General features: G+C 52.1%; 3 protein-coding genes across 3 annotated transcripts; 2 read left to right on the top strand and 1 right to left on the bottom strand.

The window, feature by feature from the left end:
* Positions 1-12784: 12784 nt before the first annotated feature.
* On the top strand, positions 12785-14296 carry LOC120710429 (dof zinc finger protein 4-like). The gene has a single exon (XM_039996116.1). It carries the CDS (start codon positions 12883-12885, stop codon positions 13831-13833), a length of 951 nt encoding a protein of 316 aa, XP_039852050.1. The 5' UTR covers positions 12785-12882; the 3' UTR covers positions 13834-14296.
* A 3080-nt stretch (positions 14297-17376) lies between these two features.
* Positions 17377-19033, top strand: LOC120705722 (uncharacterized protein KIAA0754-like). Its single transcript, XM_039990213.1, has 2 exons — positions 17377-18352; positions 18448-19033. The coding sequence occupies exons 1-2, from the start codon at positions 17388-17390 to the stop codon at positions 18728-18730; spliced, it is 1248 nt and encodes a 415-aa protein (XP_039846147.1). The 5' UTR covers positions 17377-17387; the 3' UTR covers positions 18731-19033.
* Positions 19034-19131: 98 nt separating this feature from the next.
* On the bottom strand, positions 19132-21309 carry LOC120705721 (F-box/LRR-repeat protein At4g29420-like). Its single transcript, XM_039990212.1, has 2 exons — positions 20720-21309; positions 19132-20167 (listed from the first exon to the last, which is right to left on the bottom strand). Exons 1-2 carry the CDS (start codon positions 21186-21188, stop codon positions 19311-19313), a joined length of 1326 nt encoding a protein of 441 aa, XP_039846146.1. The 5' UTR covers positions 21189-21309; the 3' UTR covers positions 19132-19310.
* Between the last annotated feature and the right edge of the window lie 67 nt (positions 21310-21376).

Below are 21376 nucleotides of genomic sequence, written 5' to 3'. Positions count from 1 at the left end.
ACACTGAGGTTAGCAAAGTGAGAAGCAAACCAGTGTCGAGCCATTTGCTCTACAAAAGGGTTAGCAAAACCAGACAAAGCGTGTCCCCCGTCCCGTCTACCGCGTCACTGACGAACACTACCGCGAGAAAAGCGTGGAGCCTCAAAACCTCCTCCAAAGCCTCGGTCCCGTGGTCCATAGCCGTACTGAAAACGACCAGGAGCACGACTGGCAAAGCGACCACCCGCTGGAGCACGATAACCACCACCGTCTCCCTGACCTCCACCTACACGGCGCGACCTAGCATCTCGCCTATCACCACGCCGAGAAGGACCATGCACCCGAGCAGAGTACATGTCCGCGTTCCGTCTCTCCTGCTCTCTCCTCACAGCCCGCTTCCTCCTGAAGCAAAAATCCTCCAGGTGACCTTCCCTATCACAGAACTCGCAGTGGTACCTCTCCTCACGCTTGGGAGGTGGAGGCCTAGCCTGCGGACGGGGAGGAGCAGCCCTCTTCTTCTGGGCAACCTGGGCTGTGGCAGCAGGGAGCGTGTCGAGGGAATTCCTCAGCTCATTGGGCTTTGGAACCCAAACCTGCTTCTACGGAGGTGCTTTCGGTGGTTCTTTAAGCACACCATCCGCGGGGTCAACAAGCGAAGGCTGCGTGCTCGTGCTAGCAGTGTTTCCAGCAGCCTTGCCAATCTTACCATACAACCTGTCAAAGTCTGACTTCGTGTATGTGTAACCGACCTCAAACCCATCACCACGCTTGAACTGCTTAATCATCATGCCAACTGCGGCTCACTACTAGAAACCCAACTCAGAATCGCCCTAAGATAGGTATTCTCATTCTCCAGATTGGCTTTCTCTACCACAAGATTATCCAAATCAGAGATCAAACCAGGGCAAACAGAGCAGTCAATAGGTGGGCTAGACTCTACGACCTTAGTCTTTCCAAAAGACTTGATCAAAGCGTTCTTCTCCTCTAGCTCTGACCTAAGCGTGGGACAAAGCTTATAAGCGCCAAGCAAAGCAGGCCTAGATCTAAGCTCCTCTAGTTCACAAACAATAGTAGCAAATTTGGACTGCAAAGAAGCTAGATCAGACTTGAAGATAGGACACTCATCGCATTCAAGCACATCACTAACAATGGGAGCGTCCTTGACAAGTTCAAGCTCATGCTTGGCCTTGGCTAGCTCGTGAGACACATCAGAAAGCGAAGTCTTGACAACATCTAAGTTCGCGACGTTCTCATCATGCTTGGCACGGAGAGCAACAAGATCATTCATGTGAGATATGCAGCCAGCGCACTCATCTTCGCCGGAAAACACCGGGATCTTACCAAGACTCGCCATGGTCGCCGAGTGGTTTTCGAACCGGTTAAGGTACTGAAAACCTCAACCAAGCTCTGATACCAATTGAAGGACCGAAGCCGATGACCAGAGGGGGGGGTGAATGAGAGCCGATCAAAATTTCTTCGAAATTCGAACCGTCGGCCTATGTCCCAAAATCGCCCAAGCCCTCAAGCGTTCTGACCAAAGTTTGGAGTAGCTATTGAAAAGCTAAACCAACTCAAAATGGCTCGAACGAGCGAGCGAAACCACGAGGCAAATCGGAAGCGAATTGGAAAACCTGCAGCACTGATCTGCCAGGACCGGTCTGACCGGTCGAGTCTGTTCAAAATCCAGCAGACCGGTCAGACCAGTCTTGCCTACCGGTCTGACCGGTGTCACCCAGAAAACCTCGAAAAACTTTGATTCAAACGGTGAATCTCGACCAAACGACCACGAAAATCGATGAAACTTGGGGAATTGCTTCGCCCCTACCCTGTGAACATATCCCAAAAGATCTCGTCCTAAAGATCAACGAATCTTGATAATTATGGGGGAGATCAAAAGGGATTGGAGTTTTCTCAAGAACTCAAGAAATCGAATTCGAACGAGCCAGTGATTCCAGAGGGTTTAGGGTAGAGTTAGAAGCACGGGAATCACAGCAAAGAACTCGTAGCCTCCTCGCAATCAAGTGCACCAAAAACGAAATCGAAATCCATCACACAAGGGCACAAAACGAGGAGATGGGATTAATTCAAAAAAGCCCAGAGTGCACTAGGAGGTTAGGGCCTCCTTTTCCAATCAAATCCACACAAGGTCTCACAAATCCATCAACCAAATCTACTCTAAAGAGAGGAACAGATGGAGGGAGACGCAGGGGCGGCGGCCTGAAGAACAGAACAATTCACGGACACAATACAAAAGCCGCAATTAACCTAACACAAGTGAAGGGATATTTATACCCGCGGGACCGGTCAGACCGGTTGGCCTGCAGCACCCCCTGTACACGATCTCATCCGACGGCCGAGGTTCTTTCTTCGAAACAAAGTCTTCTCCGCGATGCCGCCGTCTTGATGAAGATCCAGTCTGCGGTTTTGGAGGGTCCGCGAAACCCGGGTAGGTGGCCGGTTTTGAGAAAACCGCCAAAACTTCACGCGCGGGAAGATTCCCGCCTCCACGCCGTGGCCCTAGACGCCGTTCCCGCCTCGGCCTTCTGACGGCCCTAGACGCCGCCCGACGCCCGTCACCTCCTCGCCCGTAGCGAGGCCCTAGACGCCGTCGACGCCCGTCGCCTCCGTCAATCCCGAGACCGACGCCCGTGCCTCCACGACTTGGCGTCTTCAACCGCCGTCCGCCTCCTTGGTTTTGTGGCTTGCGCCCTCGATCCAGGAGTGGACTGCACAGCTGCCGTCCAGTCCGAGCTCCGGTCCCGGCTGCCCTTCACCGCCGTCACCGCACGGTCCATCGGCCACAGCACCTCCACGGCAGCTCCCCGTCGACACTCGACGCCCGTGTACCTGCAATCCAAAGACCAAGCGCACGATCACACCGCACGGTTGACAATTCACTCATCACAAGCAGGATAGAGTACTCTCGTTCCTCACGTGGATCGGATTTCCCCACTATCATACATAAACTCTTCGTGCAAATAAGCAATGGTCTTTAACTAGACCAAACTAAAAACGTCAGTGCGTACTTAGCAACGGAATGAGTCTGAAATCAAGGGCAGCCGCTGTTCTGAATCTATCCGCTAAATGGGGAACTGAGCTAGCTAATCCTAAGCATGGTCTCCAAGCTTTGTTTATCTGAAGGAGATCGAGTGCCGCTTTTTGTCAGATATTTGGCTTGTGATGAGGACGTGGATTTGCCTGGGATCAGACATCGATGCTCCGGTTATTCCCGCAGAACCCATCTCCTGCCTCAGAATTGGAATCAAATCAAGCATGCCATATCCGTTAGGTGAACTAGCTAGGATCCGAGTTGATGAGGCCGGATGATGATGATGCTGATCCAACTGTGCGTATGCAGAATCAAATCCTGATCAAAAGGCTCTCGGGGTCATATGCAATCTCATCGGCTTCATATTTTACGGGATTTGAAAGATTGGTTAGGTGCTGGTAAAGTCGCAGACAATGTTTAAGCAGAACATGCGCGCGCCAATGCGTCGCGCTCCGGTGTCACCAAAGAGATTTGCATGGGGATGTAAAGAGATCTGCTAGCAGCTGCAACAACTTGTTCAAGCACTGAGGATTATTACTGAAAGGTAAGCAGCAGGTATCTACGTGGTAGTAGCTGACTGCTGGTGATAGAGCCATCCGGGTAGAGGGTGCAAACTTCTCTCTCTCTCTCTCTCTCTCTCTCTCTCTCTCTCTCTCTCTCTCTCTCTCTCTCTCTCTCTCTAAAAGTTGGTCTTTTTCGTTCTGTCCGGTCAAACTTGTATAACTTGTTTGATGAAAAACTTATATAATTTCAACCAAATCTTTCTTGAAAAATGCATAATTATTACAACATCATATCAAATGTCTTGTTAGTACTTGGTTTTGTAAATATTAATATATTTTCTACAAACTTGAACAAAGCTAATAATTTGGAAGAAAATGTTATTCCTTGGTTGATGCATCGTTGGAGAGAGAGAGAGAAGGGTCATTTGATAGGCTTTTTCCTAATAATGAGTTTACCGGTGGAAAAAGAACACCGAATTTAATTTACTCGATTACTAGATAACTTTAGTCTCTGTTTGCGGAAACGTTTCACACCATATTATCTTGCTTTGCTCGGTGTAAGGAAGTCGTTTCGGACACCAACACGGTCTCCAAAAAAATAACCACTATCTTTTTGCTATAAAAGAATTTATAAAATATATTTAATATATATTTTTACAAAACTACATTTCAAGATGAATTTACCTACACAGCTTTCATATTTTCAAACTCAACCCAAAAGAATTTATTTATAGTTAAAGTTTAAAATATTTGATTTAAGACAAACTCAAAATAACTTTCATTACCAACATGGAGGGAGTACCCTACCTCGAAACTTAAAATTCAAGGTGTGTTTGAATCCAAGTGGTAATGTCTAAAATGCTAAAGTTGCGTACTAGTCTGTCCAAACAGGAGTGGTAATAGGTGGCTAAACTTCAGCCAAGAATTAAAACCTTTAGCCATCGAAGCAGGCCTCAAATAAAGCACCGGCTGCCCGTTTGGGAAATGGAGGGGTTGACAAGCGAGCCGCATGTGCGCGAAAAGGAGCCCCGCAAAGACGAAACATCCTTTTCCCGACCGCGACCATCCATCCAGCAACACAAAGTATAGATAGAGAGCTCCAGCCTCTCTGAATCAAACGCAGCACTCAGTCGCCGTCTGTCCAAACTCTGTCGAGCCCTTTTCTCTCGCAGGGGAGGAGAGACGAGACGGCGTTTTCGCCGACACGCTCGCCAAAAGTCGCGGCCTGTTTTTTTTTCTTCAACAAAACTTAACGCTTGGAAAAGCGACCGTGCGTGGCGGGGGAGTAGGCAGCGGCCGACCGCGGCGCGACTTGTAGCGCAGTGCAAGGTCGATGGAGATCGACCTGACCGCGGAGGTCAAGGGAGTTGGGGACCCTCGCGATCTCCTCGCACGAGCACGAGCACGCGCACGCCGCCCCCGTTCGATTGGCCGGCCGGCCGTCGCCGGCGTCAATCCTCGCGGCGGTGGACATGACCAACCGGGCGGGCTCAGGTGATGAGCCTCCGTGGTGCCAGGCGGGCAGGCGGGAAGCCGCGGCGCCGGGACAGCGACCGGCGAGCTCGCGCGCGCGTGCAAGGCGTGCAGGCGTCGTTCGCTGCTCTGGCCTCTGGTGGCGGCGACTACGCACTGAGACCCCAGGAATTTTAGTGAGCTCAGCTAGGAGAGTTGGCTGACTAATGACAGCTGGCCAGACGCAGGCACACATCCACTAGGCATCGCTAAACAATCGCCTGATCAGCGGCTTAACGCGCTCAACAAGTCGGCGGCACGGTGGAGATGTTACAGGTGTGCGTGCGAGGCCGGACCAGGGGTAGTCACACGTGTGACTAGGCAATTAAATGTCACAGTCATGTTTTTCAAAACCGTGTATCTAAATCAAAGTCCGACTGCATCACTGTGTTACTTGCGGTGAAAATTTTCAAACAAGATCACATGTGAATGATTTTTATATATTTTTTAAATGCGGAACATTTTTTTTTTCAAATATTCCACCTTATGCGCTGAAATATTTCCGGACCAGACCTGGAGCCTTTTGTTTGCAGCCAAGAGATAACTAGAAGCCGAGTAAGCAAGGCCCATGAATTAGCTAACGATCGTGCGTCCGTCTCCGTCCGTTGTTGGGCCAAGGCCCGTCTACATGAATGGCCCAAAAAATCGTGCGTCCGTCCGTCCGTTGTCCATTGAAAAAAAAACTAGGCAGGTTGGCGCGCTTTGCGCGCCTGTATCAAAATGTTTGATCTAAAATAATAATAGAAATATATTATCATGTGCTACAGTTAAAGCAATATCGTATTGATGTATTTTAACAACGTGTTGATGTATCGTGTGCTATAGTTAAAGTAATATCGTGTTGATATATTTTAACAATGTGTTGATGTATTGGATGAAGTCTGAAAGTTACAGGATATAGGTATAGTAGTTTAAAGTCCGAGAGCACGCTAAATGTATGGATATATATATTTTTAATAATTTTTTGTTTTATGTTAGTAGGTACGGTAGGTGGAGTGATTTACATTTATTATTGATTTTGGTAGGGTTAAAGATAAGTTTAGTAATTTTATTTGATAGAAAAATGATAAGATTAGAAATGAATGGATGACTCAATTATATTTTGCGAGTTCACGAAGTGAAAACAAAATCCAATAAATAATAGAGGATAAATATAGTATATAAATTTTTTTATTATTTTTGTGTATAAAAAATAACTAAACATTTAAACATGTGGGTCCCACATGGTTTAGTTTTATATTGTAAATTATTTTTAATTATTTTTTAATTATGAACAGTACCTGGGCCCACATAAACAGTAGCTTTTATTATTTTCTATTATGAACAGTACCCCGGGACCACATGAACAGTGCTCCCAGGCCCGCATGAACAGTACCTCCGGCCCCACGTGGGGCCACGGCTCACGAGAGCGCGCCGAATCCTGGCGCTTTAGTATAGGTTACGAGTGCCTTGCGCGCGCCTTGGCGCGCGTAATTTATTTACTTGTTTCCGTTTGGCAATATAAGTTTATATAGAGGTTTGTAGTAGATGTATAAACAAATGGATATACATAGACAGAAATAGAATATTTGTTTTTAAAGCAAAAAAGTAGTACCTGAAATTCGACGTCTCAATCTCGCCGTCGAAGGCGGCCGGGAGCGGTCCTCGAGCATCTCCTCACCATGCAATGCGCGGCTATCACGCCCGACCTGTGGCACCACGGCGTACTGGAGCGAGGCTGGGTCGCCCACTGGTGACGGCATGAACTCGCCGCACCCGTCGAGGGCGTGCCCGGCGGCCCGCCCGAACTCGCAGCGTGGCTCTCCGGCCTAGCTTCACTGTCGTTGTTGTAGTAGAGCACACACCCATTCGGAGGCCACCAAAATTACCGGTCGAGAGTTCTAGATTTAGATATTTTGCAGTGACCGAATGGAGAGCTGACGTGTGGACCATTCGTGTCTCAAGGCCTCAAAGATAACGATGGCACGGCTAGTCACATGGACTGTCAATTTAGGATCGAATGGTGGGAATCTTTTTTACTGATATGGCCGGTCTGCCCTTGTGCCGACCTTCGGGGCATTCACATATAGAAATTAGGGCCATGATTAGATTCAAAAATTTATCCCAAAAACGTCATCGAATATTTGAGCACATGCATGGAATACTAAATAAAATCTATTTACAAAACTTTTTACACGGTTAGGATGTAAATAGCGACACGAATCTAATGAGCCTACTTAATCTATGATTTTGCAACAGTGATATTACAGTAATCGTTCACTAATTATATGTTAATCATGAATTAAGTATGCTCATTAGATTCGTCTCGTGATTTACAACCCATCCATGCAATATGTTTTGTAAATAGATTTTATTTAGTACTCAGAAATAGCAAGATTCCCTTTCATCCGTAGCCAGACAGCGATTCTACAATAACCGTCCACTAATTTTGAGTTGATCATGAATTAAGTGTGCTCATTAGATTCATCTCGTGATTTACAACCCATCCGTGTAAAAGGTTTTGTAAATAACTTTTATTTAGTACTTTGAAATAGAAAGATTCCCTTTCATCCGTAGCCATACAGTGATACTACAGTAATCGGGGCACTAATTATATGTTAATCATGAATTAAGTATGCTTATTAGATTCGTCTCGTGGTTTACAACTCATCCATGCAATATGTTTTGTAAATAGATTTTATTTAGTACTCCGAAATAGCAAGATTCCCTTTCATCCGTAGCCAGACAGCGATTCTACAATAACCGTCCACTAATTTTGAGTTAATCATGAATTAAGTGTGCTCATTAGATTCATCTCGTGATTTACAACCCATCCGTGTAAAAGGTTTTGTAAATAACTTTTATTTAGTACTTTGAAATAGAAAGATTGCCTTTCATCCGTAGCCATACAGTGATACTACAGTAATCCGTTCACTAATTATGAGTTAATCATGAATTAAATATGCTTATTAGATTCGTCTCGTGGTTTACAACTCATCCATACAAAAGGTTTTGTAAATAGATTTTATTTAGTACTCCGAAATAGCAAGATTCTCTTTCATCCGTAGCCATCGGATCGCGATCGGACGGCCGGATTTTTCCGGCCTACGTGGCCTGCTTGTCCGCGCGCCGCCCCTCGGGGCTTTAACATATAGAAATTGATGAGTATAATGATGCTTAGGCTCCTAATGCTTAATCCAACACCAGGCCCAGATAAAATCCAACACCAGGTTTTTGTTATGCTTTGCAAGTGAACGGAGGCCTAGAAATGGACCAGTGAAAAAGAAGCCCATGCATGGAGTACTAAATGAGGTCTATTTGTAAAAAAATTTTAGGGATGAGTGTAACTTTTCGAGATGAATCTAATGGCAGTAATTAGTGGATGATTGCTACAGTGATACTACAGTAACCATTCTCTAATCACGCGATCAAAGACCTCATTAAATTCGTCTCGCGATTTTCACGGACGGTTGTGGAGGTGGTTTTATAATTAGACTTGCTTTACTACTCTCCGATTTCTGACAAAAACCTGACAGGTACTGGTAGTGGTACTGTGGTAGCAGTAGCACGCAGTCCCGGATTCTGACTTTCTGTATGGACCAGTGCTAGCAGCTAGGACTTGAGATGCCATGCCATGACATGCGATCCGAAACGTCCAAGACGGCGACGCCAAGCCAAGGCCGGTGCCCGACGGGACGGCCATATGCTTGAGGGACTTCAAAAAAGTCCTAGGGACTTTTTAGTATTTAGAAGTATTAAATAAATATTAATTATAAAACTAACTGCAGAATCCTGGGGCTAAACTGCGAGACGAATCTAATGATGTATCTTAATCTATGATTAGCGAATGGTTACTGTAGCATCACTGTAGCCAATCATCGATTAATTAGGCTCATTAGATTCGTCTCGCGAAAAAGCACTCAGCTGTCAAAAAACATTTATAAACAGATTTTATTTAATAATATAAAATAGTAAGATTCCTTTTGATGTGATAGGGACTTTTGGAAAAAATACTGGAGCCAAACAGGCCGTCGAGTCGGTGTCGGAGGGGCGGAGCTCGAGTTCCCGACGGCGATGCCTCGCATGCATCACGCAGGCTAGCGACAGGCTGACTAGCGACGGCGCATCAGACGGGCGCCGGCGCTCCGGTGTCCGGCCCGCCGCCCGCGGCGCAAGGGTTGCTCCGCTCCATGGCCTTGGCCCCCCGTCATCGCCGGCGGTCAAGTCGCGGGTTGGCTAACCGTTGCCGAGAATCCCACGGCGATTGCTCGCATTCGCAACGCGTGACGCAGGAGGATGCGCGCACCGACTGACCGACGCGACGCCCCGGTCCGAGTTACTAGTAGCATGCACCTGGCCCGACTGTTGTAGGTCTGTAGACTGTAGCCCATCATATCGCGGCAGGTGTTGCCTTGTGTAGTTGTGTGCCCATGCTGCTGGCAGCTACTTTCAGAAAAGGTATAACGACCTCTCATTCACGAAAGAAGAAAATATGGGGGTGTTTTGGAATCAAATTTTTTTCAAAAGTCCCTATCACATTAAAAAGAATCTTACTATTTTATAGTATTAAATAAAATCTGTTTATAAATATTTTTTGACAGCTCAGTGCTTTTTCGCGAGACAAATCTAATGAGCCTAATTAATGTATAATTTACTACAGTGATGCTACAGTAACCATCAGCTAATCATAGATTACTATACCTCATTAGATTCGTCTCGCAATTTAGCCCCAGAGTTCTGCAGTTAGTTTTATAATTAATATTTATTTAATACTTCTAAATACTAAAAAGTCCCAGGGACTTTTTTTAAGTCCCTGGAACCAAACAGGGCCTATATATCATGATGCCAAAACTTTTCAGACCCTCAATATTCCCCCCCCTCATTTACCCATGGACATGAGTGTCCTGGTGTTTCAAAAAAAAGCCAAACATGGCCGATTATTGAATGAAATTCCAGGATACTTTTCACTCGAGTTGGATTATTGTAGAAATACCTATATATTTTTATTATATGTTCTGATCCTTTTGATTCAATAGTCATGCACTTTTCTTTCCCCTCTCACTCATCTTTTTCTTCTTCATCCGTTGCTAAAGTGAAACTACTATTGCGGTTCCTGTGCCACCATCTTGCGCACCGGTGGGCACCGGGCAGATCTAACAAAGGCGTATGGGGCAAAAGCCGATGTAGCAAGAAGGGAGGAGAAAGAAGTAAGAAGGGAACGAAATGAGTGGAGAGAGGGAGATGCCGGATGAAAGAGAACTGCTCTTGAGGTTCTTTTCTTTTCTTTTCTTTTTCTCTCTCGAAAATGCAGGAGAGTCCTGCATTTCATTGTGTTAAGAGGATCATGAAAAATGGAGTTTCTTACAACGATGCGGAGCGGCTAGCACTCACGCAAGCAAACTGAGGTTCTCTTCTGCTAAGACTTGGATTTGGTCACGGTGCTGTTTTTTGTACCGATATATTTTACAGGAGGTTCATCAGAGCTCAAATTCATGGGGCCTCAAAAGTTATAAACTCTTGGGGCAAACTTCAGCTTGAATAGCTTACGCTCGCTACAACTGACCTGATATTGGAGTTTGACAGATGGAAATAAGGTGGGTCGGAGGGGTGAAGGAGAAAGAAAAAAAAGCACCGGCAAGAAAAATGAGAACAGATTAAATATCCCGGTATCGTATGACAAATCTTTTCACCCGATTTTGAACCATTCACAGCTATTTGTCCAAATATATATTGCACAAACGTTACAAACGTGTGTGTGTTTCATCTTGTTTTTCCTACTTGGAGTTCCAATCCACGTTAACTCGTGTTAGGGGCACTAAATTGCACTTGCTCCTAGCGAGTTTTTTTAGCTGGTGTCAGACTGGCAGCAAAAGCCGCTTGCAGGATAACCCCATCCCGGCGGCGGAGCCACCGTCGGCGACGGCGAGGCTTGCTAGATCCTCATCGAAGCACCCAGCGCCATCCCCTTATAACTCGTGTTGGAAGCTACTGAGGGTCTCGGTGCATTCAAATCGAGGAGTTCAAACCGATCGATGTGGTGAGCCTGCTCATCCTGTGTCGTGCAAGTGCAACCTCCTCCGAACTCGGGCCGTCGAAGCTCAGCCGGTGCGAGTTCCTCGATGAATCCGATCGGCGATCGACCTGCAACGGCAGCGTGCCTTCACCAACTCCCTGCCGCCGCTCTGCTGCACGCGATTCCACTGCCCGCGGCCTGGGCGCCGGGGCAGGCTTGGCCTCCTCTGCCGGCGGCACGGGAGGAGCGGTGGACAGGACTGGCCGGACAGGCGCGTGGAGACAAAAAACTAGCCTGCCATGCGCTGCCCCCCCAGCACGAACCCTCCCTTCCCCTCTCCCCAGTCTCCACCTCACGCCTGCCACCGCCATGTCACGCACACTACGGTGCACCGCGCCGTGGCGCGGGCCGGCCAGGGCCAGGGCCATCCAGCCCGTTCTGACACAGCCGCTGCTGGTCGCAGCGTCACACGCCTACCGCCTTGTGCAGACGTGCAGTTGGGCATGGCCATGGCCGCCTCGCGTGCTCTGCTGCAGAGCCGAGCCCAGACAAACTGTGAGTCTTTTCGTTCTTCATCAGAAAAAAAAAAGCTATGAGTCCGACGCTGCCTCTAGCGGAAATTCGCTGGATCCCTTCACCAGCAAGCAGCCTCCGATCTCCGTCTCCATGGGTAGCCAGCCCACAGGAATACCGCATGATGGGGGCAGCGACGGCGGCGGCGATGCTGCTGATGCGGACCACCACCTTGGGAGGACGACGACGACGTACGGCGACCTTCCTCCACCGGCGGGGCCTGAGGTGATCGCGCGACAACTACCAGGTCCAGGCCTGCCAAGAAATCAAAACCATCGGCGTGCCGCGCAGCTTCGTTCTCGTTCACGCACCAGCGCCCCCGGGACCTGCCTGCCTGCTTGGTTGGTCACTTGGAGTCTTGGACAGCGGCGGCTCTTCGGTCTAGCTAGCTAGATAGCCGGAGTGGTGTGGTGGATACGCTAGCGTGCGCTAGACGACCATTGCTTGCACCATACCTGCACTAGTGCAGACAAAAGTTTACTCGGTTCAAGGCTTCAAGAACACAGTCCCAGTCGTCTCACGGTTGCTGCCTGCTGGGTCACGGAGCATATGTCCGGCTGGTGAAGCTGGACAGCGTTCGGAACACGAGATGCCCGCGCCGGGGATCACATCGGTCGCGTTGCGAGTCAAGGAACTCGGACGGGCACGGGAACGTCCAGCTAGCTGCAGGTCGGGCGAAAGAACCCTAACCTTTGTCCTATCTACGATACGACGCGAGCTGCCGATCGAGAGATGCCTGTTTGTTGCTCACTCAGAACAAGAGAGAGAGAGAGAGAGAGAGAGAGAGAGAGAGAGAGAGAGAGAGAGAGAGAGAGAGAGAGAGAGAGAGAGAGTAGGGAATCAAACAGGCACCGGTGGTAGTGTCTGAAACAGTGCCCAGGCCATGCGTCGTCGCTCTGCCGCTGCAGCTGCAGGAGCAGCCCCCACCCCAACCCCAGCAACCGAATCGCTCTGCAGATGCCACCGCACTGCTCCTCTCTCTTTGACCGGGGACACACACATCCATCTCGCTCGCCCAAGCGCCAACGCCGCGCCGCCTAGCTGGCTGCACCTGCACTGTACTCATCCACCGCAACTGGACACTGGGCACGCTCTGCCCGTCTGCCGGTGGTGGCCACCGGCAGCAACGGGCGGGCCAGCAACCCCATCAGGAGACAACGGCCTTTGCCCCGGCGGCCGGCTTGTCCGTTTCCCCGGAATAGAAGCCTCAAGCCCCCGATGCGAACGGAAACCCTATTCAAACCTTCCCTCCTCTGCCACCAGCTGCCACTGGCATGTCCCCACGCCGCTGCGAGAGCTTCTTTGTACATCTTGTCCTGCTCCCCGCGTCCCTTGTCTTCTTCCTCCCCCGCCTTCCTCCACTACAAATTGCCTCGCCTGCTCTCCATGTCGCCAGCCACTTCCTCGCACCACTACGATTTGCTGCTTTGGCTAGCCAGGACAGGGAGACAGGCGCGCGGGAGATTCGGGTTCTTGGGGGCGCGAGTGGAGTGGATCGGATGGTTCGCTGCGCTGCTGACATGGAGGCGGGTGATCAGGCGCCGGAGGGAGTCGCGCTGGCGGTGGTGCCGCCGGCGGCCGGCGGGGCTGGCGGCGGCGCTGGGGGAGGGAGGGAGCCGCTGGGCCTGCCGTGCCCGCGCTGCGAGTCCGTCGACACCAAGTTCTGCTACTACAACAACTACACCCAATCGCAGCCGCGCCACTTCTGCCGGACCTGCCGCCGCTACTGGACGCGCGGGGGCGCGCTCCGCAACGTCCCCGTCGGCGGCGGCACGCGCAAGGCCACCCCGGTCACGCGCCGCAAGCGCCCCGCCAGCACGCCTCCCGCGCCCCCGGCCGGGGCGGGTGTGCCGCTGCCGCCGCCGCCTCTCACGGCGTCGGGGCCCCACGCCGCGCTGCTGCGGCAGTACGGCGGCCTGCCGTTCCCCGCGCCGGCCATGGCGTTGCCGCTGGCCGCCGTGGACCCCGACCGCCGGCTGCTCGACCTCGGCGGCAGCTTCGGCTCGCTGCTCGCGGCTGCGCCCGGGCCAGACGTCGTCGGCGCTCACTTCTCCGCCGGGTTCCTGGTGGGCGGGCTCGCGCCGGCCCTCGTTCACGCGCCTGGTGGTGGTGCCGCCGCCGCTGCTGGTACTCTTCCCCCGCCGCCGCCTCAGCCGCAGCAGGTGTCTCAAGCGCTGCCGGAGGGCCTCCTCTGGAGCATGGGGTGGCCGGACCTGTCCATCTAGGAGGGAGCTCTACCTCTCCGCCGGCGGCGCGCGCAGTGCAACGTCGATCGGTGCCCCGACGGACCAATGACTACTGCTCGATCGTCTCTAATCTAGCCTTCTCTTTTAGCTCTTCCGTCGTTAACAGTAGACTGTAGCGCTGCATCCAGGTTATCTTTTTTGGGAGCCAAGTAAGTGGTCTAGGGATCAGGAAAGAGAGCTGTTTGTTCTTTTGGAGGTGGTTCAGGAAGAACTGTGAGAGTGATTTGAGGATGTAGATCTGCATGCTTGTTTGCTTGCATGAAGACCTGCGATGCTTGACGAATCGATGCTGCCAGCATCTTACCAGAACGGATTGCTTGTTTTTTTGGAGCCAGCGAGCTAATTGTGGCAGTGCTTGTTCGTTCTTGTATGATTTTCATTGCTGCTTGTCATTTCTTTTTGTAGTTCTTCGGCAAATACATCTCTTGTGACTTGCGATTAATGATTTTCTTGGTAGTTTCATGCGGGTGCTGGATTCGTTTTCTTCAGGAACACAATCTAGCTGTTGTTACGTGCGCGCGGAATCTGAACAGGAAAAGCCCCATCCCTTTTGGTTCCGTTGCACCTGTTTGGCTCTTTCCTGTTTCCGCTTCCCTGTGTGCAAAATGTCCGAAGACACGGTCCGTGACAAGAATCTGTTTTCCGGCAGAAGATACGATCCGACGAAGAATTGAGGCCACATGGAAATTGACATTTCGGGAAACCGACTCGATTTCTTTGGTTCGAAAGCAACAAAAAGTCGACTGAGGCCATGTTTAGTTATAAAATTCAAAATTCCAAATCTATCACATCGAATGAGAATCTTACATGCATGAAGTACTAAATCTAGACGAAACAAAAAACTAATTACATAGTTTGCTTGTAAATTTCGAGACGAATCTAATGAGCCTAATTAGGCAATGATTAAACACAAAAGTGCTACAGTAACCATACTCTAATGACAAATTAATTAGGCTCATTAGATTTGTCTCGTAATTACAGACGAGTTCTGTAATTAGTTTCGCGATTAGTCTATATTTAATACTTCAAATGCGAAAAGATTCCATTTCAAAATTTTTACACCAGCAACTAAACAAGACCTGAGTTGTTCGCTTTCAGAGTTCCAGAGAAAGATAAAAAAATTTCTCTGAAAAAACACACAAAGAGGGTTCTGGACTTTTACATCTCTTAAACCTATGGCAACCCTTCAATCAAGCCCAACAGAACTCTCACTCGTTTGCGGCCCATATGGGATCGCGTGTGGTCACAAGCCGTTGGGGCGCGCGCCTGCTGCCAAGCACTCATGGCGGCGCCGATCTGGGCCGCACATCCTCGATCGGACGACTGCTAGGCATACAGGGGCGGACGGTATAAACACCGTCCATCTCGTCCCTGTGGGATCGCCAGAGACGCCGTCTCCGCGCTCACGCCGTGGCTCGCCCGAGCGCCGGCCCACGCCTCCCATATCCTTGCTCCTAGAGAGCGTCCCGCCGCCGCCGCACCCGTGCAGTGACACTACCTCCCTCTTTTATCCCCGCCGGCGGCAGCTGCACTGCACGCAACCACGAACGCCGCATGCGCACCGGCCGGCACCGAGTTCCAGTGCGACGGCGAGCGATCAACGTGGTGGATGCGGCACACACACCACACCAGCACCTGCATAGCTGCGCTGCCTTGCTCGCGTTGGCTCTGTCCCAGGACCTGGTCCTTGGCGTTCGTGGCCGGAGTCGTTGACGTACGTCTTCTCTAGCTCCGATCCGGCCGGTTTCAGAGTCGTCGTTCGCTCACACGAAAGACTCCATGGATTCGGAGTCGTTTCTGAAGATCCCGTTCACTTGACGGTGGACGCTCGACCGGGTTCGCTGCACAGAGGAGACCACCATCAGATGCCAATTCGATAAACGATTCGGCGACATGAATTCCGAAATTCAGAGTTCGCTTGGGGTGAATGAACATTCATGCATGCTGCTGCTGCTAGAAAAGGAGAAGACTTTGCCAGCCGATCTCCAAACTGACGATTGTGGTGCTTGCGCCTGGTGTGCCGTTCGAGCGTCGAGCCCATTCGATCGGCATGCGTGAATGATGTGGACATTTTAGTTTTTTCCCCTCCGCGAGGCGGATTGCATTGGTGGCGTGGGCGAGTCGGAGATTGGGGGTTGGGGTGGAGTGTGGGTGCATAAATATCAGGAGGAGAACGCCAAGGCCGCCGATCAAGATCGAGAAACAAAAAAGCGCGCGGGGCGATGGAGAGGGAGGAGGCGACGGCGGGCGAAGCGAAGCCGGCGGCGGGGGCGCGGAGGACGAGGCTGGTGAAGGTGGACCAGGAGATCATCGACCTCATGCTGAAGCAGGGCCCCGCTAGCCGCCGGCCCCTGCCAGTCCTCTTCGACGAGGTCCCGGACAGGCCCGGGAAGCCCGGGCTCCGCGCCATCCATGCCAGCGCTGCCGCCATCGTGCAGAGGCTCAACGACAGGGACGAGGACATCCTCCACCAGTACCGCACCAAGGGGTACGCCGAGGTCGAGGAGGAGGTCAGCGACGACGACAGAGAGGAGGAGGAGGCCGCGCCGCCGGTGAGGAGGAGACCGTCGACGGGGAGGAGGAGGAGGCCAGCGACGACGAGGGAGAATCAGGCAGGATATACTGGTTGATTTTGGTAGTGGTAACTATAGGCCCGAGCTGGGGTTTAGAGTGAAAGGCATCGTTCAATCTACAGGTTTATTATTTTGGTAGTCGATCTCACTATCGACTATCGTGTAATCTGTTCAGGATTGTGATCCGCGTGATCTTGCGAGATCCGTTCCGTTCTTTGATTGGATCCTGATGATCATCCTGTTTCCATGCTAGTACTTGGGTAGTACTGTCAGTCCCATACCACGCCTGTGCCACGTGTTCTCGGCCGGCACCCGTGCCATCCACCTGGACGCCGGCGACCTACAGCAACACCACCGGGCGTTGCCTATGCCATCTGCAGACCTGCACCGCGCGGTCCTCGCTCCGGGCCTCCGGCTGCCGGCGGCGGCCTACTGATAGACTGCGAGCTCGATCTCAGCAGCCGCCGCCGCCGCACGCCGGCGTGTTACCGTCGAACTAGCTACTACGCGCTTCGTCCCTGACGCCTGACAGCTCCACCAGGAAGGAGAAACTGCCTGGCGACCTCCGACGCCTGTCTCACGGCCATGGCTCGATTTGGTGCGTGCCGTTGCGCATTTGAGCGGTGCCCCCGGGGTCGTAGCGCGTGCTGATTCGCCGCGACACGAGTCAACCAAAAATAGAGTGGCCTCGCGTCGCTCGAACCAACCGCCAAAACGGCGGTGCAGTCCTTAGCTGCCGCGGCTGCGTGCAGCCCCGGCCCTCCCTCCTCGTCGCGGCACCGTTCCCCAACTCCTCCTCGAGTTGGGGCTCCTCCTGTATCCTGTTCTTCAGGTAAGGGATTTGATCGTTCACAACCCGTCGATTTTATTTTATTTCTATTATCTGATCCGACTGTTAAATTAAAATCGACTGATTGATACGTACGGGTGATCGATGTGCCATGGCGGCAGGACGTGGTCATGGAGCCCCAGCCCGGCTCGCCGGCATCGCCGCCCTCCCCGGGCACGCCGCCGTCACCAGGCAGTGCCAAGGTGACGACGCCGGACGAGCCAACGGAGGAGGCCGCCGAGCTGGAGCCGGGCAGGAAGTGGAGCTCCTCGTCATCCTCCTCCTCCTCGTCCGAGAGCCCTCGCCATGTCGACGTTGTCGAGCTCGGCGACACGTTGCTGCCAGCGCCGGAGGACGAACCTAGCGCCGAGGGCAAACCGGATGGCTGGGCGACGGTGGAGGACGAGCAAGCCGATCCTCCCGTACAGGGCGCCGGGGACGCCTGTGCGACGCTGGAGGACGAGCACGCCGCCGCCGAACACAGCGGGGAGGTCAAACCGGACGACCGGGCGCTGCCGGAAGACGAACAGGCCGCCGCCCCCGCCGTGCACGGCGCGGAGGTCAAACCGGACGACTGGGCGGCGTGGCCGGAGCCACCGCCCCCGGCCGTCGACTACTCCTCCTCGTCGGACGGCAGCGCCGGCGCGGCACCCACGGGGCCGACGGAGGCGCCGCAGGTCCAGACGATGGCCAAGCTCGACGGCGCCGCCGCCGGGGCAGGGCCTGGCGAGTTCGACCCCCAGAGGATCCCGGCGTCCGTGTTCCAGACCAGGGCGTCCATGTCGCAGGCCGAGTGGAGCATGACGTCCAACGAGTCGCTCTTCAGCATCCAGGGCGCCAGCGACGTCGGCGGGCCCTACGCCAGCAGCAGGTCGCACTTCGACTTCTTCTACGACGAGGCCATGGCGGCCGCGGAGGCGGAGTCCAAGCTGCCGAGCGTCGCGGAGGGGATGGAGTCGGCGGAGTTCGCGGCGCCGGGCAGCGCGAGCTCGCGCGCCAGCGGCGGGAGCGGCAGCGCCAAGAAGGCCACCGTGATCCGGCGGCTCGACAGCGGCTCTGGCGGCAGCTCGAGCAATTTCTCCTTCGCCTTCCCGATGTACGTGACGCCGCACCACCGACCCTTCTCCTCCCTGTCTGTCTATATTGCGCCATGGCCGTTCTTGATGAACACCCCGTCCTCTTCATCCGCAGATTGGCACCGACGTCGCCGAAGAAGAAGGATATCCTCGTCGGCAGCGCGCTGTTCCGGCCGCCGGAGAAGGAGTACGACCAGCCGCCGCCGGAGATGGAGCCCCCCGAGTCGGCCTTCGTGGAGATGACGACGGAGGCGGAGCGGCGGCAGAGCACGGGGTGCTGCTGCTGCGGTTGCTGCTGGTTCGATTGCTCCTGGGCCGCGTGCTGCGGTTGGTGGCGGTGCTGCGGCTCCTGCTCCTGCCCCAGCTTCTGCCGACGCAGCTGGTGCCCTTGCTGCTGACAGAATTGGCGGGAGATCACTCGCTTGTTGACCGGATCATTTGACCCGAGAAGGTTCGCGCCAAAACAGAAGAGGTCTTGTCGCCATGGGAACTTAGATGGGTAGGCATCGTCTCAGGAGATGTAGATCCCATTCGGCAGCTCCTGGCTCCTGCTTGTGTTTTCGGAGGTTTATTTGGCAGATGGGTTTGGCGTGTGCACGTCGGCGGAAACAGAGTACTATACGGTACAGTGTACAATGCTGACATGGAACGGAAATTCAAATGCATGATTTGTTAGCTCACCTGATTAATGAACAATCGATCTCCTTGTTCCATGAACATGAACAAAGATGAACAGCTAATAACTTAATAAGTAAGAGCGAAATGAAATGCAAATACAGAAATATGAGATGGATCAGACTGAGATACAACCATACTTGATTTGTTAATAAGTCTTGCACGATGTTAGAGCACAATACATGCCAGCAAACAAACCAGCTCCCAGTTCTGTAAAAGGGGCTGCTATGATAACAAAAGGTTTAAATCACACAGATACTGTGGCTATGTGATTCAAAATAGTCTACAAGTATACATACATGATTACTTCCAAGTTCCCCACTGCCATATGATCCCTGCAAAACTTTGCATACCAATTGACATTGCACCTTGACGGATAGCATCAGCTGATTCAGTGTGGAAAAGGACAGTCACCTCGCACAGAGGTGCACAGATCTGAAACAATGGTAGCAGGGTTAACAGCTGAAACGAACTCTCTGATTGTGGCATATGAATTAGGAGTTTCTTCACGCAACTTTGAAACCCACTATCTTTGCATAGGGCGAGACATAGTGTCAGTCCACATGAAAATCTTGGTCCTAGCTTGACCTCACTGACGCTAGCAAGCATTTTCAGAAGATAATCTGGGGTACCGGCTTCAAGAAGATCACACTGGCTTGCAGACTCAGGTAGCTCAAGCTCCAACGTCCTGATAGCTCGACTGCCTACAAATACTGGAAACAGGTAACTAAGATCCAGTGACTCAATGCGAAGATCTGTCAAGCTCACAAGACCATCAACTTGGACAGTTGCACCAAGTTTCTGAATGGCGAGCTTCAGAGTAGACAAGGATGGAGTATCCAAAATGAGCTTATCTGGTCGAACACATTTCAATTCTAGAGAAACCAAGTTTGGCGCAAGGACAACCAAAGACCGTGGGACATTTGATACCTCCCAGTAGCAAGTCTTCAGTTGAAGAAGGTGAATCTTAGGGTCCTTGAGCCCTCCGACTCCTATAAGATTAAGAGTGTGAAGGCAAGGGAAGCATTCATTCAGTTGGTTGAGGTCTTCGTCATCTAGTCTAATGAACTCAAGTGTCAGATGAGTCAGATTTGGCATTTTCTTGAGCCCATCAACAGAAAGCCATGCATTTTTTATGCCCAGCCTGCTGAGATTGAGACCTGCGTAGAAACAGATCGCAACATGCGGGATTAACCAGTCAGAAACTTAGAATTAAAGAGAGTATGATGGATAGCTTCTTCATTACCCACATGATAAATATGCAGCATATTAAAGCAAATGCTCAAATGAGCTTACTTGCTTATTAAGTAATAACACCAAGTCTTGAGCTCAGCATTCACATAAGCTATGAACCAAACATGGTATCTAATCTTTCTTTCAGAAAATTTAGGATCTGACACTCATTGTTTGTATTTCAGAATTCGCCATACATTGCTTTAGTGATATGTGACACCCCGGACCAACATGTCAATAATGCATAGACCAAAAAATCATGAGTGCAGATTACACACCTAAACAAGGTACAGACATCAGCACAATTGACAGCCAAATATACATAAAAAGGATATAGCACAATATTACACTATCTGACAGCATAGCCAATGAGCAGCCAGTCAACCAATCTACAAACCAAGAACATCTAACATGGCATCACAGACGGTGGAAACAGCAAAACAATGAATCAAACTGGGAGGGAGGAAGAGAGGGCTCACAGTAGTGGGAGATGAGAGGGAGCGCCTCCGCCTTCCTCCAGCACGCCTGCGGCCAGTAATCGGCGATCTCCACCTCCCGGAGGACGGGTCCCGCGGCGGTGGCCGCCCACGCCGCCACGGCCTCCCCGCTGGTGAGGTGCAGGTCGTCGGCCTCGTCGAATTCCCCATCCTCCACCCACATCGCCTCATCGGGGAAACCCTGCCCGTCGGCCGCGTCGAGCGACAGGGAGCGGGGGTGCGCCCCGAGGAGCGACGCGAGTCCCCCAGCGGTCGCGCGGAAAGCGGAGGCCCCGGCCTGGCCATCGCCGCGGGCGGCGGCGACGCGCGTAGTCGGCGGCGCAGAGGCGGGCGCGGGGGCAGAGGTAGGACGCGGCCAGGAGCGCTCGCGAGGCGAGGCGGCAAGCTGCGATGTCCGCGGCGTCCGCGACGCGGCCCAGGACGTCCGCGAGGACCGCCGCCGGGAGGGCATCCATGGGGTCGCCGGAGGCGGACATTCGGAAATGGCTTCTGGAAACGTCTCTCGGAAGCGGCAGGAAGGCCGAAGCCCAGCTCAATTCTACGGGATCCCTCCTGGCGTCCTGGGCTAAGGTCTCAACTCGTGTCTGCAGCCCAATAGCCTAAGGCTGACCACAGCGGAGGGAGCAAGAGCAAATTTGC

Source organism: Panicum virgatum, chromosome 5K (assembly GCF_016808335.1).
Source record: "Panicum virgatum strain AP13 chromosome 5K, P.virgatum_v5, whole genome shotgun sequence".
NCBI classification, from domain to species: domain Eukaryota; kingdom Viridiplantae; phylum Streptophyta; class Magnoliopsida; order Poales; family Poaceae; genus Panicum; species Panicum virgatum.
This window is presented reverse-complemented; position numbering and strand designations above follow the sequence as displayed.

Coding starts and splice junctions, on each gene's coding strand:
- LOC120710429 (XM_039996116.1), top strand. CDS start 12,883: ATGTCCCCACGCCGCTGCGAGAGCTTCTTTGTACATCTTGTCCTGCTC.
- LOC120705721 (XM_039990212.1), bottom strand. CDS start 21,188: ATGCCCTCCCGGCGGCGGTCCTCGCGGACGTCCTGGGCCGCGTCGCGG. Junction 20,168..20,719: donor CCCTCTCATCTCCCACTACT/GTGAGCCCTCTC, acceptor GTTTCTACGCAG/GTCTCAATCTCAGCAGGCTG.
- LOC120705722 (XM_039990213.1), top strand. CDS start 17,388: ATGGAGCCCCAGCCCGGCTCGCCGGCATCGCCGCCCTCCCCGGGCACG. Junction 18,353..18,447: donor TTCTCCTTCGCCTTCCCGAT/GTACGTGACGCC, acceptor CTTCATCCGCAG/ATTGGCACCGACGTCGCCGA.